Genomic DNA, 16,052 nt, shown 5'->3' with positions numbered 1-16,052 from the left:
TCTGTCATAAAATAGAGCCTTATTGGAAACAAGTTGTAAGATGAACAAGTCCTGGGATATTAACTAATCACAGAATGGCTGTCAGACTGCTGCCAGTCTGAACAAGATATATGTGACTATGTTGCATTGGAAAAAGTTATTTCCAGCAGAGAAGTATGAGTGGCTTTGTGCATGTCTTCATCTGGATTACTGGAGAAATATGGGTCACCCACATTAATGAAAGGAAAACTCGAGGTTTTACAAGCACAAAAAGAGGCTAGTAGTTAAAGATCCCATCTGACAAAAAAAAGAGGAGAAAGCTTAGCTTGTTTAACACTACAAGTGAGGATTCTGAAGTTCTGTTCTCCATACAGAGAAAAAACAAATGGAGGAAAAGAACTATTCAGGTTAAAAATTAACCTGGGCATTAGAACAGAAGTATACATGAGTATAAGGTTAGTAGCAGTACTTTTAAGCTGAATCTTAAAGGCAAGTTCCTATTAATCACACTTCAGAACAGTCTTACTGAATAATCTTTTGACAAGAAGATCCTCAAACACAAAAGGTAACTCACTAGGTACTGCAGACAATACTGACAGTGCAAATTAGAAATTAAACAGCAGAATTACATTAAGCCCTGTTTTGTTACTACTGGCCTGTTGAAGTTTTGGATTGGTGCTGCAGGACTCTATTTCAGGACAAATTCTGACTACCACTTTTAACCATCTTTTGTTTAATTCTAATGATTCAACAACCATCTGATTCATTGTTGTTATGTGTATCTACCAAGTGCCAGGCACTCTCAAGTACCTTAAAGAGAGGTGAGATGGGTACCCATTTTTTCCTTGCTGTATGACTCATTTAAAAGTTGTATTATCCAAAAATAAATCAATAAAAAAAACTTATCACAGGTATTCAACCTTCCATAACTGTAAAAGTCTGCGATCCATGAAATCCCAGTCATATTTGCATACCTCTATGAAACCAACTAAATAGTATCTATTGTGGTTAATCTGAATTACTAATACAGTAGAAGATACATAAGAAAACCATAACAGATGATAAGTTTTTGAAGTCATAATAGGCCCTTATCTTTTTTTCCCCCCTCTCCCTCTATGGAAAATTGTTCCAAGGAAGGGCACACACACGACCAGCTGTATCAATTACAATACTTAAGATAAGAAATAGCAACACAGCATAAATCAAACCATTAACTATGGAGATCGCTGCCAAAACAAGCAACAAAACACACAATTCTGAAGAAATATGGAAAGGGATGGAGAGAGAACTGTACAACAAACCAACCACCAGGAAATAAACAGAGTGAATCTAAGTCAGCAAACCGCAGCCAGACAGTTTGGGCTAGACAGTACAGTTTACATGGAGACTTGTGTTGAGGGTGTGAAACAGCTGTAGTGTATCAAACAATTGTCCACAACACCCTCTGATAGATTTTTATAGACTTTTTGCTGCCATGAAACCAGCCCTTATTTCTCACCTAGCCCCCAAGATGAGGGGCACTGGGGCACAGGGACTTTGCCTAGCCTGCTTAGTAGTGTTACTGCTAGTGCACTGGAAGGAAAAGGTGCTCCTGAGTCCTCACACTGTGCTTTACAATACATCCTTATGTGAGTCATGAAACAAGACTGGAGAGAAACTCTGTATGTGCACCCACCCGGATATATTTCTGTAAGGGCCTGTTGTAATCTTTGCTGAAGCGCAAGGTAATATCTATGAGCGGATGCAGCACACGCAAACCGGGTCATTAAGCAATAAACAGACATTACTATCTCGATCGTTCTCTTCATTAGTGCCAAAAGCTTTTAGTCTCTTGGGTGGAAGGTGTGTTTATCATCACAGTACACACCCAAACGTGTCTCACTGAGCTTATGAATCCTAACTAGCATTACCTTACGTAAATACAAGTTTCTCTTATCTTACTAAGGTGGAACATTTCCTATTGGTCTATTGGCCTCAGTATTACAGCAGTGAGGTACTAGCCCTTCTACCATTCTACTTTGGTATTTTATAACTTCATTCCAGGTGAAGAGCAATGCCTTGATCCCACTTTAATCCCACCTGGGATGACTGGCTGCAATACATATATTTGGACTACAAATACATATTTGTGGTATTAAAATGAAAACATTTGGTTTTAGTCTTATTAACATGCAAAGTTTAGAGCTTCAGATATCACTGAGGTACAAGCTAGCTTAGATAACATTTAGATTTAACTGAAGTCAGCAAAATACCTGTAAATGTATTATTGATTGGGAGAATGTTTAGTTATCACTAGATTTAAATTTGTGACTTAACACAGTGAAGCAGTAAAAGTCATACTGACAAGACTGAGCCGTAACCTCTTAACTGTAAATTGAAGGTGGAGACAGTGCTAGTGGACCTTCAAAGGAAGAATACAAGATAGATTTTCTGTACAAAGAAAAAAGTGAAAATGCAGTACAGATTGGGAGCTAAGAAAAATTTGCCACTGATCTGCAGTCTGCTTTAGAAGCATGTGAGCTGACAGCGTGTCCTACCAGGAACAAGGAGTTTAGGTTCCTTGGTCCACAGCTCAGCCACAAACGCCCCAATTACACTGCATTTGACAAATAAAGGGCTTTCAGAAACGATGACAGATTTCAAGGAGAAGCATGACTGACATCATGGGGTCAAAACTTAGCACTGACTGCGTATGCGATGACTAAAGAAAAACAAAGTAAAAAGGGCAGTGAGAATAATAAAACCCTAAAATGGTAGTGGGATTATTTGGAAATGTCTAAAGAAATACTAGCATAAATAAATGAGAGAAACTAAAGAAAAATAATCTAGGTAAATACTATCTTTTCACCTAAAAAAGCTGCCTAAGGAAATCCTATATCCAGTAGCAATTATGTTTAAAAATGCCTCTTTTCCTTTCTGATACAAAGGGAAAGAAATATTAGTTGTGACTGCAAATTGTATATATTATTGTTGCTCTATTGCAGCAGTTGTGTACTAAGAAATAATGGATTTTGAAAAAAAAACAAAAACAGAGTTTTACAAAAGTATAACATTAAACACAAGCAAAAAATATTTTTACAAGCGTAGTGATTTTAGCCTGTGTCAAAGCAAATATTTTTCTGTGATGTTACAGCTCTAGGACAGGTTAACATGGCTTGCCATTTAGACATCTAGTATTTTGCCTATATGTCATACTTGAGCATGTCCAGTGCTCCTATAAATAAGCTATCAAATAAAACTATTTATTTCTTAAGCAAAACAGATTTTGCAAAGGTCAGAATCCTTCCTTCCCCTTTTCCAAAATAGGTGCAGAGCAATAGTAGAACTGATCCGTGCCTAGCTCTGCTAATGACTGAGCAGGTGAATTGCAGCTCCCATGGAGTCTCACTGACTGACCTCGTTTGCCATGAATTATAAAGTCTAAACTGCTACAGTCCCTTTTAAATACACTGTTGCCTTCAGAGATTTCAGAGTATTTTCAGTCATGCCCTCACAGAAGACTGAGTGATTTTTCTCTTCCAGGCCTGTTTGGGACGGGCAAGAAGAACAGCTTCTGTCCACGCACCCACATACACACTTTTTTACTAACCCATTACCATGCTTTATCAGGCTCATGAGACTCTCATTTTCTCATCCTAACTGCTAGGATAACATCCTAACATCAAGAATATAGTTTCTAGTTGAAATGTACACTCACACCCTTGTTTATCTTTGCTTGCAGTAACTGCATTTGAAACAAGCTTCTTCTCTGCGAAGCACTAGTAACAGCAGCTCCTGCAAACTCTCCAGACAGTTGCTGACCTAACAAGCTAGGTCCTCGTTAAGAACCTACGTTAGGACAAGAGGTCCTTTCCCCACAATGCCATTATCTCTCTTCAGACTTGAAAGAACTACTTTCCTCCTTTGTTTGGCCAAGGTGCGGTGTGTTAATCCATGCCCGTGACTGTAGCTTGACAGCTCAAAACCTTGCAAGTCAGAGCAGCAAGATATTACATCTACCCTGGTCTCCAGGTTACCTCAGAGGCCCAACTTTTACCAGGAATACCCTTTGTATATTAAAGACAAAGTGTTATATAAATATTGTTTCAGAAGCTTGTCTATCTGGTAGCATTTACAATTTCAGCTAAAGATAGATTGCTTCTTTAAGTAGTACTGTGTGTAACTAACTAATATATCTACTATATAACAACTTCAGTACTGGGGCGGACTGTAACCTTTAAATGTCTGGCACATGTTGATGCCTAACTTCTAAGTTATTTAAGAAGAAACTCTGAAGTTCCCACTGCACATCTGGCAAGAATTCCTGCTTCAGGTAGATAAAAGACTTTGCCTTCCAGTGGGAGGGAAGTAGAGTAGCATCACTTCTTTACAGAAGTAGGTCCTTTGAAACAACAGTGAGCCTTAGTGCAAGAGCTGGTATTGTTCCCGGCTGCTGCTTTGTTGGGAAGAGCAGCCTCTGACTGTAAACATCACTTGTTCCTGTTCCCTGGGAAGCCTCATTAGTGGACTTTGAATGTTCTTAGAAAAAGATGGATTAAGACTTCTCAAAATCCTTTCCTATTCTGACTAGATTTCTTGGCAAAGGATTAATTCATCCTGGCCTGACTACGGTCTGCTGATCTGAACATATTTACAGGATGGTAAATTTTTGCCCTGCATCCTGGTGGTTTTTTTAAGGAAGCAGCCAAGAATGTTGTACAATCATTATCCACAACCTGCGATGATAGGAAACCAAATAGGAGTTATGAGTGTTTTACCCTGACATTGCAGGTATCTTGGCAATACCGATTTTTGATATGGTGTGGATAAACAAAGTCTGAGGAATACCATAAGTGGAAATAAAAACATTTCTGTAGAATCAGAAGAAACAAATTTCAAGTGTTGACAACACTAAAAATTACTTGATGGTTAATAGTGGTAAGTGAAATTCACCTGACCAAAAAAAAAAAAACCACACCACTAAACCCACAGCATTTAAATTTTAATTACTGCCCTTATCTGCTTTCTTTATCACATCAATAAAAATAGTGGTATATCTTGAGCTTATATTTTTGTGTTTTGCATGCCTACTGCTCTGCTTCTCTGTTTTTATAGTGGGCTGTTAGGAATATTAAATGTTGATGTAATCATACATATCTGTTTGGCAAGCTTTTAAGTTACACACAGATTATATAAAGCCCTTTATAAATCTAAGGTAGCTGCTGTGTAAGCTTCACTCATTTCCCTAGTTTCTTGTTTGCCACCTTCCCCCCAAACTAAGGCACAATTCTAGGCCCTTTAGCAGCTTTATGCAGCTGTTCATACATATACTGAAGTGCTCTTCATTACATTCTTTCTGCAGAAAGCCACTTGCACTGTTAAACATCTCCTAGGCTACTAGGAAATTTCAATTATTATTGTTTAATTTTCTTAACTTACTGTATGCTTTTAGTGTCTTAACCTGTTTGCAGCACTGCTTAGGAATCATAATCACATACTAAGAATCATAAGGTCTATCTCACTGTATAATGTTACCTACCTACAAATACGAAAGAATTCGGAGTCTTGCTCCATAATTCAGCGTGAATTTCAAAAAGCACTTCTGTAAGTACTCGTGTTTGGCTCAGTCACCCCCGCCCACAGCAGAAGCCATCTCCTGACTATTGTGGGAGAAAAGCCAACACATAATACATTGCTTGTAAAGGTAAGTAAGGGTACCGAGACTGGTACTCCCACTGTTTTATAGGCACCATTTTCACAGCACAAAGACAATGCAAGACACCTTTTGTTGTATACGTCTTCATAAGACTATATTCCTAAGACTGATTATTCATAGGAACATATTTTAAGCTACGTATTTGTGGACTGGAAGAATTTCATTATCCTTGTAAAAAGTAATATTATCACCCCTTTGTCTAATAAAGAGGTGGAAAATGCTTGCAAGATCACAAAGGCTTCCTGTAAGCTTTATCAACTATTACAGATTTCAGATTAAACCGTACAGGGGACTTTACTGATATGAAGACACCTGGAAGGCATTTTAGCATCATACCAGATAAAAAGTACTCTAGGGAGCCATCTCTCTTTTTAATGAGGTAACATCCCACTGATTTCAACATCTCCCTGTTTTGCACACCTTGTGTATTCTTCCTTTCCTTCCCCATTCAAACAATTTCCAATAGCTGCTCTCTTACAGAAAGAAGCTTCACTTCTTTCTGTCTGACAGCTATAAAATGTTTAGAAGCTGTTAGTGTGTTTTATATTGTTATGTAGATGATGGTAGGAAGTTGAAAATGCTATGGATGCCTCCAGATCCACTTAGACATACTGTGCAAGCTGCTCATTTCATTCCAGAAGGTGCAGGAAACTGATGGAGGTGCCAGCATGTACTCAGACTGAGATACATCCTGCAGTGCAGTCTTCAGGTAAACAGCGTCAGGCAGATATATTGGGCTGACAGTGGAATATGGGTCTTTTGTAACATGAATTAGAGATCTCTGTTTATTGGGGGAGAGATTCTGTATCACCAGTTTCACCATTTCCTCCTTCTGAACTCAAGGCAGGCTCTGAAGTAGAGCAGAAAATTTTTATGAAGCCTTTCAGCAATGCTTCTTTAACAATTAAAGACTCTAAAACATTAAAGAATTCACTAGATGCTGCATGAATTTTCTGCATAAAGTCATGGTGTTGGATCGCAGAGACCAAGAGTCAGGTTACATATTAGCACCCTCCATTCAATAGCACCCCCAATACTGTCCCCTCCCATCAGCCGGGCCTAGAACACTACACAAATTTTAATCAAGTTCCACAAGAAATGGGTGAGATAAGGAAAATAACAGGTATCAACAGCTTATGAAAAATAAAAACAAATCTCATAAAAATTATGTCCCCAAAGATAAATAAACACTCTTGGGAAGAGCTAGAAGTTGTCATCCCAGATTCTTCCTCCATAAATTTAATTGGTAGATTATGCTGCCTTTTAATACATGAAATTAGTAAATACAGAAGATAAAAATAGTCCTTTTGAGGCTACGTTGGAAAACAAGAAAATAGAAACGATGTTTAAGCTTTTAACTAAGTAATGAAGTCTTCTTTACAGCTTTTTTATACAGGAAAATTTTTTCAGCATCTGACTTCAATTCAGAAAATTCTCCTAGGGCTGAATACTTGCATCTACTAGAAACTTCAAAATACCTTTTTTTTTTTTTTTTTTTGGAACATACCATAAATTCTGAACATAAACACTCAGCCAAGAAATATGATAGAAACCATATACAGACAGGTCCCAAGCAGCTACAAAATTCCAGTTAGCAAGATCCCTCAAAATCTGAGCATATGCAAATGAAATTTCAACAAACCTTCATTCTCATCACTTCAAAACAAAGGAGGCACACAGGAGAGAAAAGGAGAGTAAGTTTCTGACAGAGACTTGAACCTCTTGGAAAGGCCTTTCCTCCCTTTATGAACTACTGCAAAACTACAGAAGAGAAGCATGCTGGTTCTTAGGGTGTTAATTGACAAAGTAAATGGGACTAACTACTCTTCCAGGTGGTCTTAACTTCTGTTAAGTAAAATCTAGTTTGACAACTAGAGCCTCAGAGTGATACCTATCACATATTTTATCATCATTAACTGACAATCATTAATGGAGTTCTGTAGACTTACATAAGCTTTTCTAAACAAAGGTTTAGAAGAACACTGAAGGTTTACTCAAATTGGTTCTTTAAAGACAGATTTGCACTAAGGAACTGTATCTGGAAGAAAATTAAAGCTATCTGAGGCAAAAGCTGACTGAAAGGTTATAGGAAATACAGACAGAACGGTATAAGCATTATTATGCTTTCGATGTGGGTGTTTTCAAGTAATGCAGTGGGAAAAAAAAAAAAAGGTATAATCCCTGACCAACATTCAGGTAAACTGGCTGTGAATATGAGGAATATGTGGGTTTACAGCTGAGACAATCTTTCTCACCAGGCTGCAGAAAACAGACCTCATCTTGGGCTAGAGGAGCCCAGGTGCCTACCTCCCTGTTGATGGAGGCTGCCTGCCTTTGGTGACCTCAGCCTGGACCTCTTCTGGCTTGCCTCTCTCTTGCCTGCCCGGGGAATGCTCACTTCCACTTACATTCTAAATAAAAGCAAGCCTGTAGACAGAGAAGTCAGAAAATCAGGTTCCTGAGAAGGAACAAAGTCAGCAACAGCTGGGTCAGGTGTCTTAGTCCATCTGCAACTGTGCCAGCCCCTTAAGTCTTCTTTCAGTTTGAATGCCATTCCTTCAAAAGATCCCCAGAAAATCTGAGAAGCAAAATGCTCAACAGCAAGGGACAACGTTATGTTGATTTTAACAGTAGTCTACTTTCCTGCAAGTCTGCTATAGTGGGAAGATGAGGCCCTTCTCTAGTCATACCACATTATTAAAAAGAGTTAATATTGAGAAATGTATAAAAACTCAGCATTTGGGCTGATTATACTCTTAAATTAGTTGCATGTGTCTCAGTTAGGTTTTATTTTTATAAAGACAGGGGGCAAATTTCCTAGTGGAAATTCCCAGTGATGGTTTTAGCTGTGTACTCCTTGGTATTAAGAGTTTTTTCTTCAAACCTATACACTAATAACAGCAGGATAACCTGGCTGGTTTTTGAAGCAGTAGAACATAAATATTTCCAAACCCTTAAAAATGAATAATTTGGCCCAGTGATTTAAAAACAAAATTTGTCTCAATACCAATAATTTTTAGCAAAACAAACAAACAAAAAACAAACAAACAAACAAAAAAACCACCTTCTGAAAGAAGGACAGCTGCTTTTCCTGTATGGAAAATACAGAAGTATTCAGGCATGGCCTCAGCTACCAGGTTTTGAAGGCACTGTGCCGATGACACTGCTCGTAGAGAATAAGTCTGGAGAAGAGCTTAAGACCAAAAGCAGTGAGATCCATACACTGAGATTATAGAATCATAGAATCATTACGACTGGAAAAGGCCAGCAAGATCATCTGGTCCAACCACCCCCCTACCAACAGTATCACCTGCTAAACCGTGTCCCTAAGCACCACGTCCAACCTTGCCTTAACAACCCCAGGGACAATGACTCCAACACCTCCAGAGATGAACCATATCTCTAACAGTATTTTCTTAGTTTGCATTAATTAAATCAGAACAGGTCTGTGCAGGAGCCTCTTAGTTTAACATACAGTTCTATCCACCCTGCAATAAGAATGTGAAATTCCACTCTTGACAGTTTTCAGCTAAACAACATTGATTTCACATGTGGATTATGTCCCTGGTGGAGACAGTCCTGTAAATGTATACCATCAAATTAAATCAGTATATTTTTCTGTCTGGGAATACCCACATAAATCATGATGTAATTCACGGGGTTTTTTCATTTTTTATTTTTTAAAAAATACCTTGTTTAGGAAAAGAGAACAAGGATGTGACTAGTAGTTGTAAAGAGAAGTAAAATAAGGAAGGAATAAAATCACGCAGTAAATAAGTGACTTTTACAAATACAATAAATCCAATAAAATTTCAGTGATTTCATGGCCTGCTTCTATTCCTTCTCACTCAAGAGCAAAAATAAAGTAGTCCTATCTGAATTACTTAGATTCACTTTTTTTACTAATTTACAGAAGCCCTAATAAAACCAGAACCTCAAATCTTGTATAGCCATCTACACATTACCAAGTGGGTGTATGACACTACAGAATCAACTTAGTACATTTCATATTCAAAACTTATATTAATAAACAGTTTGCATATGTTGCGAACTATGTGTTTCTTGTTTGTTTTGTCTCAGTGTTTCAGCACTATGGTTTCTGAAAACATGGAGATTATGAGAGCGAATGGTAACAGGCATTTTTAAACATATAACAGTTTAAATTATGACCCAGCATAGCATTAGGACATGACAGATAGTGTCCAAATGTGCTAGAAAGCCACAACCCTTAAACTTCCCTCTTTCTGATGTTGTGTCATCTGCTTCTTTAAAAATCCCATGTCTGCCTCTCTCTTTTCACTCACTTCTCCAGATGAAAAAACATAACAAGCAACACTTCCGCCCCAAAAAAAAAGCACAAAAAGGAAAAGTTCAGTTGATCTCAAATAAAGAGATTACATGGAAAGCAAAAACATAAGAGTTTTGCAACAAAAATCTAGCGCACAGTTATGGTGCTGATGACTAGCATAAGCTAGGGTCTGAGAACAAAAAAGCAAAATATTTTGGTTCTTCATATACATTAAAATATGTGCTGTATAATTTCAGAGTATATTTGAAATTGATGTTTTACAGAAAGCTCATCTGTCAAGCTGGATATAGCATTTGGGGATATCTCATTGCTCTCTATGTCAATAAGTACCCCTTTGAGAAAAGGGAAAGAAGTGGTCCTTGGACCAGTTTCTACCACAAAGTAAATGCAGACTCATAGTTAAACCCATATTTAATAAGGCCTAAAGATTCCTTCATTTTTACTAGCACCAGTGTATCCTTTAAGTGTGTATCCCATGTTACTGGTAGTGGCAAAAGTGCAAATGCACACACACATTTTCACCACATCAGAGGTACGTTAGTCAACACGAGCCTTGGAAAGTCTGCAACACACAGCCAGTGCTGTATGGTTCTACCCTGTCACTGCAGTGGTTAACAGCTGGGGGTATAGTTGTTTCATACCTGGAAATTATGATGCTCTGAGAATTTAACTCTGGATGTCAGCAGGAAAGTTTTCTTTGGAATTTTAAACCAGAATTGCTGTGAAATACACTGAGCTGGCTGGCAGAAGATACCATTAGCTGATGATTGTTTCCTTTGCAGAAAGGGTCAGGTCTTATGGAGAAAACAAAGTTCCTGTATGAATCGTAGTTTTAAGCCCGCTGATGAAGAACGTACTACGGCTGACCGATGTAGGTCTCACATGCATATCCAAATCTCATATACCTTGAACCAGATTTTCTTTTCATTATCAAATTAACTTCATAAAGCTTAAGTTCTTATATAAGCAGTGCAAACAAAATTAGTATATATGTCCTTTTAATAGAGTTGCGCGGCTATATAAAGTTTAAAAATAAATGCAAATGATTTGGAAGTAGGTGATTTAAAACTCAGTTCCAAGTTCCTCAGGTTCAAACTTGTTATAAGCCACATACCTTCAAATTATAAATGTGGCTTGTAATTGAAAACTCTTCTGAAAATCTCTTTCAGATCTGGAGACAAATTACGCTCCTTTAGGACCGGAAGGTGACTTTTGATCTGTTTCAGTAGTACAGGTTTTTGCACCCAGAGGTTAATGATGTGTAGGAAAGCTGTTCATTCAAGTAGCACATCAGGTATTGCTTACACGATATTACACCAACACTAAAGAAAAAGTTTCCAGACATCAGATCTATCTTAAAAATTGAAAACAGAAACTGGGATTACAAAGCTAGTTTAGCTAGCAGTGTAGAAGGAAAATCTCTGAATTTGAATTAGGACAGAAGTAATTGAGATGACTATTATTTGCTGTCTTTCTTCTGAAAGCACTATTGAAGGCAACTTAGTCATAGACCCAGTCGCTCATCTTCAAATCTAAGACACTTGAAAGAAAAAGAAAAAAACAAAAAAAAAATATACTTTTTGTAATACTTCCAAGAGCAGTAACTCCAGTTATAAAGCTGGAGTTGAGTCTCTGGATATATTCAACTCAAATGTGTGTTTTGCAATTTAAAAATGTCATGAAATGTCATGAAGAGAAAATGAAGTCTCTAGACAGATTAATATTTTTAATGTGAAGATAAATTTACATTGGATTTTTTTTTTTTTTTTGCTAATATAGTTAGACCTGTGAAACTTTCCTGGCCAAAAACTTTCTGTATAGTTGTTTGATGTTCCAGCTTTGCTTTTGTAGGACAGTTCACTTATTTAACACAAGTATTCTATATGGGGGAAAAAAAAAAAAAAGGTTATGAGGCATGTTTTTTCTTATATTAATTCCCCTTGCATCTAAAAGCAAATTATCATAAACATTTTCATCTGGAACTACTGTTCTGAAGGATATATGAACCTAAGGATACAAAAATAATCTACCATTAATTCTGTCAATTACAGGAACATTTAAAAAGTTATTTTATACTAACAAAATGTTTTAATTTTTATTAACTAAATTTTCTTCATTGTACTTCACAGTGTCAGTTACTTTCCACTTCTATACTGACAGAGAGAACCAGGGAGAGTTGAGGAAACAGTACTGAATGGAATTATAAAACCCAGCCGAGTAGGAGGCTATTAAAAACACAACTGAAAGGGGAATTAGTTGCTGAGCAAAAACTATGGAAATGTGTCAAACACAGGCCGTATTTGCCAAGTGATCAAGACAAAATGTAAAGCTTTTATAGATGCTATGTACCATGGCAGTTTAATTTAACAGCATTTTTATTTGCAACATTCCTTTTTATATAACTGACTTTTCTTTCAGGGTTAAATCAGGACAAGATATGAATGTCAGCTACAAGTGACAGAGAAAAGAGGGATGGCAGAAGAGACTAACAAAAGCTGCTCTCCTGCTTGCCCCTCTCGAATAGGAGTCTGTACCACTGATCACCGGCAAATAACCAGAGAGGCAGAAAAAAAATTGCCTCTGTTTCTTTCTTGGCAGAAAGAAAATGTGTTTCTGTGTATTTGTTAGTTTCTTTAGACTTCTAATTTCTTCTATGCCATCAAGGCTAAGACCAGAAAAGTGTCTGTCTCCATCCTTTCTTTCAAGTAGCTCATAAAGGCCTGCATGAGTCTGGTATTATGTGTGTCAGATTCCTGGTTAGATTGAATCATTAAGCCTTAGTCAATTCATGGGTAAAGCAGCCCCTATTTATATTCAGAAAGTGTCTGTGTTCCAGTTCTTAGGGCTACCTCCTTTCTTTTCTAGAAGATGCAAGTATCGAAACCTTTATCATACATAGGAATTAGAACAAGCAATGAAAGAGGAAATCCTCACTGTATGCTTAATCAAAACCTCAAGTTACAGATTCAAAACTGTTAGTGAGTTGTGCACCACTACACGACTTCCCATTTAATGCAGGAAGCCTTTTCAAGTAGAGTAATGAACTTGCTAAACTCTGAATGATTTCGGACAAGAACGTATAAAGTATTCAGAAACATTTAAGACAAAAGAACAGAGGGCCTGGAGACAATCTTAGATTTTGGGGACACAGTTTTGGATTGGACACAAGATAGCAAGACTGGATATAAGCAGAATTGTGCAGTGAGGGTTTAAGGCTATGTCAAAAGAGATTGGAAGCTGAAATCCAGCCAATTCCGGCCTCTCTTACTGGAATTTCACCTCCCTTTTAATTCCTGTCTCTGCCTGGCAGTACTAAGTGTTTGCAAAAGTAACACCTCAGGTTCAAAGGACTGCAGAATTCTTCCTGAGATTTTAAAATTCCAAGGTGATAGAAACTCAGCTCAAGCCTCTGTTGTGTATCAAGGATGCCTACGCCAAGCATGCCTCACAACAGGAGAGAGGCAAGAAAGGATCCTGTGAAATATTTTAAAAATGCAGTCCAAGATTTTCTTTGCCTATTTTACATTTTAATTGCAAGACCTGGAGACTCTTAAAATTCCAACCAGATTAAGAACAAAGGAAAGTAATATGTAAGATTAGAACTAGGTGCTATAAAATTTTATGCCTCTTTTTACTAAAGCATTTCAGGAAAATTTATCAGGGCTGATCATTATTAAAAAAAAAAAAAAAAAAAGGAAATGCTATCAAGGAAAGCAACAGTAGATCCACCACAGTCCCAATTTTAATTTTATTGGGACTGCTAATTATCAGCACACCATTATCTACCTTCAATACGTGCTGCACAATACTGTATTTGATCAAGGAAATTATCAGCACAAATGCTACAGGATATTCATCAGGAAAGGCAAAGCTATCTCTACCAATCTAAATCTTTCCAAATCTTTTCATATCTATCAAAAACGAATGTGCTGGAGCTGCATAGAGTGAATGGAGTTGTTATCAAGTTGATAGCGTACACTCTGAGCTTTGTAAGCACAAAGGAAACTATGCAAGTTGGACAGTCAGGTTTTGCACTAAATTAGGACTTGCACTAAAGAATGGAACAACCTCCAAGCAGATTACCTGCTGGACGTACACGTATGGAATTCAGGAGCAGGTATATTGTGCTGTATCTGTGTATCTACAGGACTGTAAGTATGCTTCTCTATTATTATCAGATACAACTTGGTTCTATTTACTTCTTTTTTCTTAGGCTCTCTCCCCAAAAGCCAAAGGGAAAAAAATAAAAACAATAATTGTGCTGAATTGCAGTGGAAGAATATATTTGCTCTGCATATCATTTGAACATTAGTCTCAAAGAAGTTCTTCTAACTCTGAGAAGTTAAGTTAGAAGAGGAAACTTTTATAAGAAGTCCTGTTTTCAACCCTCTGTTTGAACAGTTGAAGTGCTGCTATTTTTAATGAATCGGACTTGATTACATAAGTACCAAATTCCATGTTAGTTTCATGAATGCCCCTCATGGGCCCATGAACTCAGCAACCTCTTTCTCAAGTTCTTAAGCATTATGTTTCTTAAGGTGTCCCTGATGGACAACAGTTTACAAAGATTCCACAGCTAACACTCACCTGATCACATTCTTTAGATAAGAAATAGTTTTTCTTCAAAACTTTGTCCCCAGCATCTTTGTGGGAGTTTCAGACGTATTTGTGCTGGTACTAAAGTAACTCCTAAGACCCTGCTTTATAAACCTGGAAAAGTCTAAAAGGATTTTGCCAAATCTTTGGGACTTCTTAGGTGACAATTCACAGCATTTGACTGTGGTACTGACCTATTTATGAACTGACAAGTTTTTGTCTCAAATTGCCTGTAAGTTAATGATTAACCACAAAACTCAGGGCATGTAGCATTTGAGATATGTTAAGGATTTTTCTTCTGAAGGAATCTTTGTTGCAGAATTGTTATCTGTTATAACGGTGCAATAGATGCTCTCTCTTTTATTTGTAGTTTATTGTGTCCTGTATGTTGTGTTCTGCTATTAAGAAAGGGAGAAAAAGAATGAGTGAGAGGCATAGAAAGCAGGAGCCTGCAATACAAGCAGAGACTGGGAGACTACTGAGATCAGGGAAAAAACATACAGCTAGTTCTCCAAAAGGTTAAAAAAAAAAAAAAAAAGTTTTTTTCTAGGGACCTAGAAGGACTCTATCAAGTGTATTGCAGCCCATGAAAGACTGGGGAAAAGTACAAGCCTAGAGGACAGGACTGTCTTTTGGAGGAAAGGAGGAGTCTAAATGCAAGTTTGTTTTGAGTTTACAAAACACTTTGGGTAGGCAATGTATGAAAAAGACCCAGGCAACTGTACTTCAAAATTTGCATTAACCTGTGGACTTGCTACCAGCAGAAATACAACGTCACCAAAGCTCTGAAGAGCCTAAGTTCGTAACTGGAAGCTTACAGGGTTGTTTTTATTTTTTGGCTGTCCAGGTGTCCTAGAGAGCCAAGGAGTATTTTCTCTTTATATGAAAGGTACTTTTCCTCCTACACTGACAATTGGTTTATCAACCAGTTACAACCAAGACAGACCAAATTAGGAGCTGGAGGGGAGGCACATAGTCCAAGATGTTCCTGCTAGTATCAGCAGAAGTCAGTATGGCCCAGTAGGGTTTAGATGATGCAGAATGATACCAGGAAATAAAAATTGATCTAATGTTATTTAGAAGTTAAGTATCACAGAGAAAGAACAATTATAATTGGGCTCCAAATAAAATCAGGTTTCCAATATTAAAACAGGTATGCTGTCTCTAGCTGTTCAGAGAATCATTTGAAATCACACTTTTTATGAGCAAAATCATTTGAACTTTCAGACTGATTAATACTATTCATTTTCAGTTTTTCTTTTTTCCAAGGCAAACATTCAGTTTAAGAACCATTTTCTTTACGATGTGCTTTACGTTCCATTCAAATACACTCACAAAGCTCCAAATGCAGCTAATCAAACTGCTATGTTTTGAAGGTAACACTTGGGAATGCCAGAATTAAGGCTCTACAAGAGATCATAACTTGCCTTCTATTGCATTAAAAGAATATAATAATACAGTTGTTTTAAATTT

The 16,052-nt window shown here is 37.3% G+C and overlaps 1 protein-coding gene across 4 annotated transcripts in view; it reads right to left on the bottom strand.

Moving 5' to 3' along the window:
• The window catches only part of SLC44A3 (solute carrier family 44 member 3), a 104,793-nt gene that overhangs the window by 81,215 nt on the left and 7,526 nt on the right, over positions 1-16,052 (bottom strand). Inside the window, exon 1 of one of the 4 annotated variants that reach the window (XM_083847482.1) lies at positions 7,317-7,337. The exons of the other annotated variants lie outside the window; for them this stretch is intronic. Within the exon in view, the coding sequence (XP_083703608.1) occupies positions 7,317-7,328 (12 nt within the window). The 5' untranslated portion in view covers positions 7,329-7,337. Of the gene's footprint in view, positions 1-7,316; positions 7,338-16,052 lie in introns of those variants that run through there. 4 annotated transcript variants of the gene reach the window in all.

Source organism: Anser anser (genome assembly GCF_964211835.1).
Source record: "Anser anser genome assembly, chromosome: 8".
Taxonomy (NCBI): domain Eukaryota; kingdom Metazoa; phylum Chordata; class Aves; order Anseriformes; family Anatidae; genus Anser; species Anser anser.
This window is presented reverse-complemented; position numbering and strand designations above follow the sequence as displayed.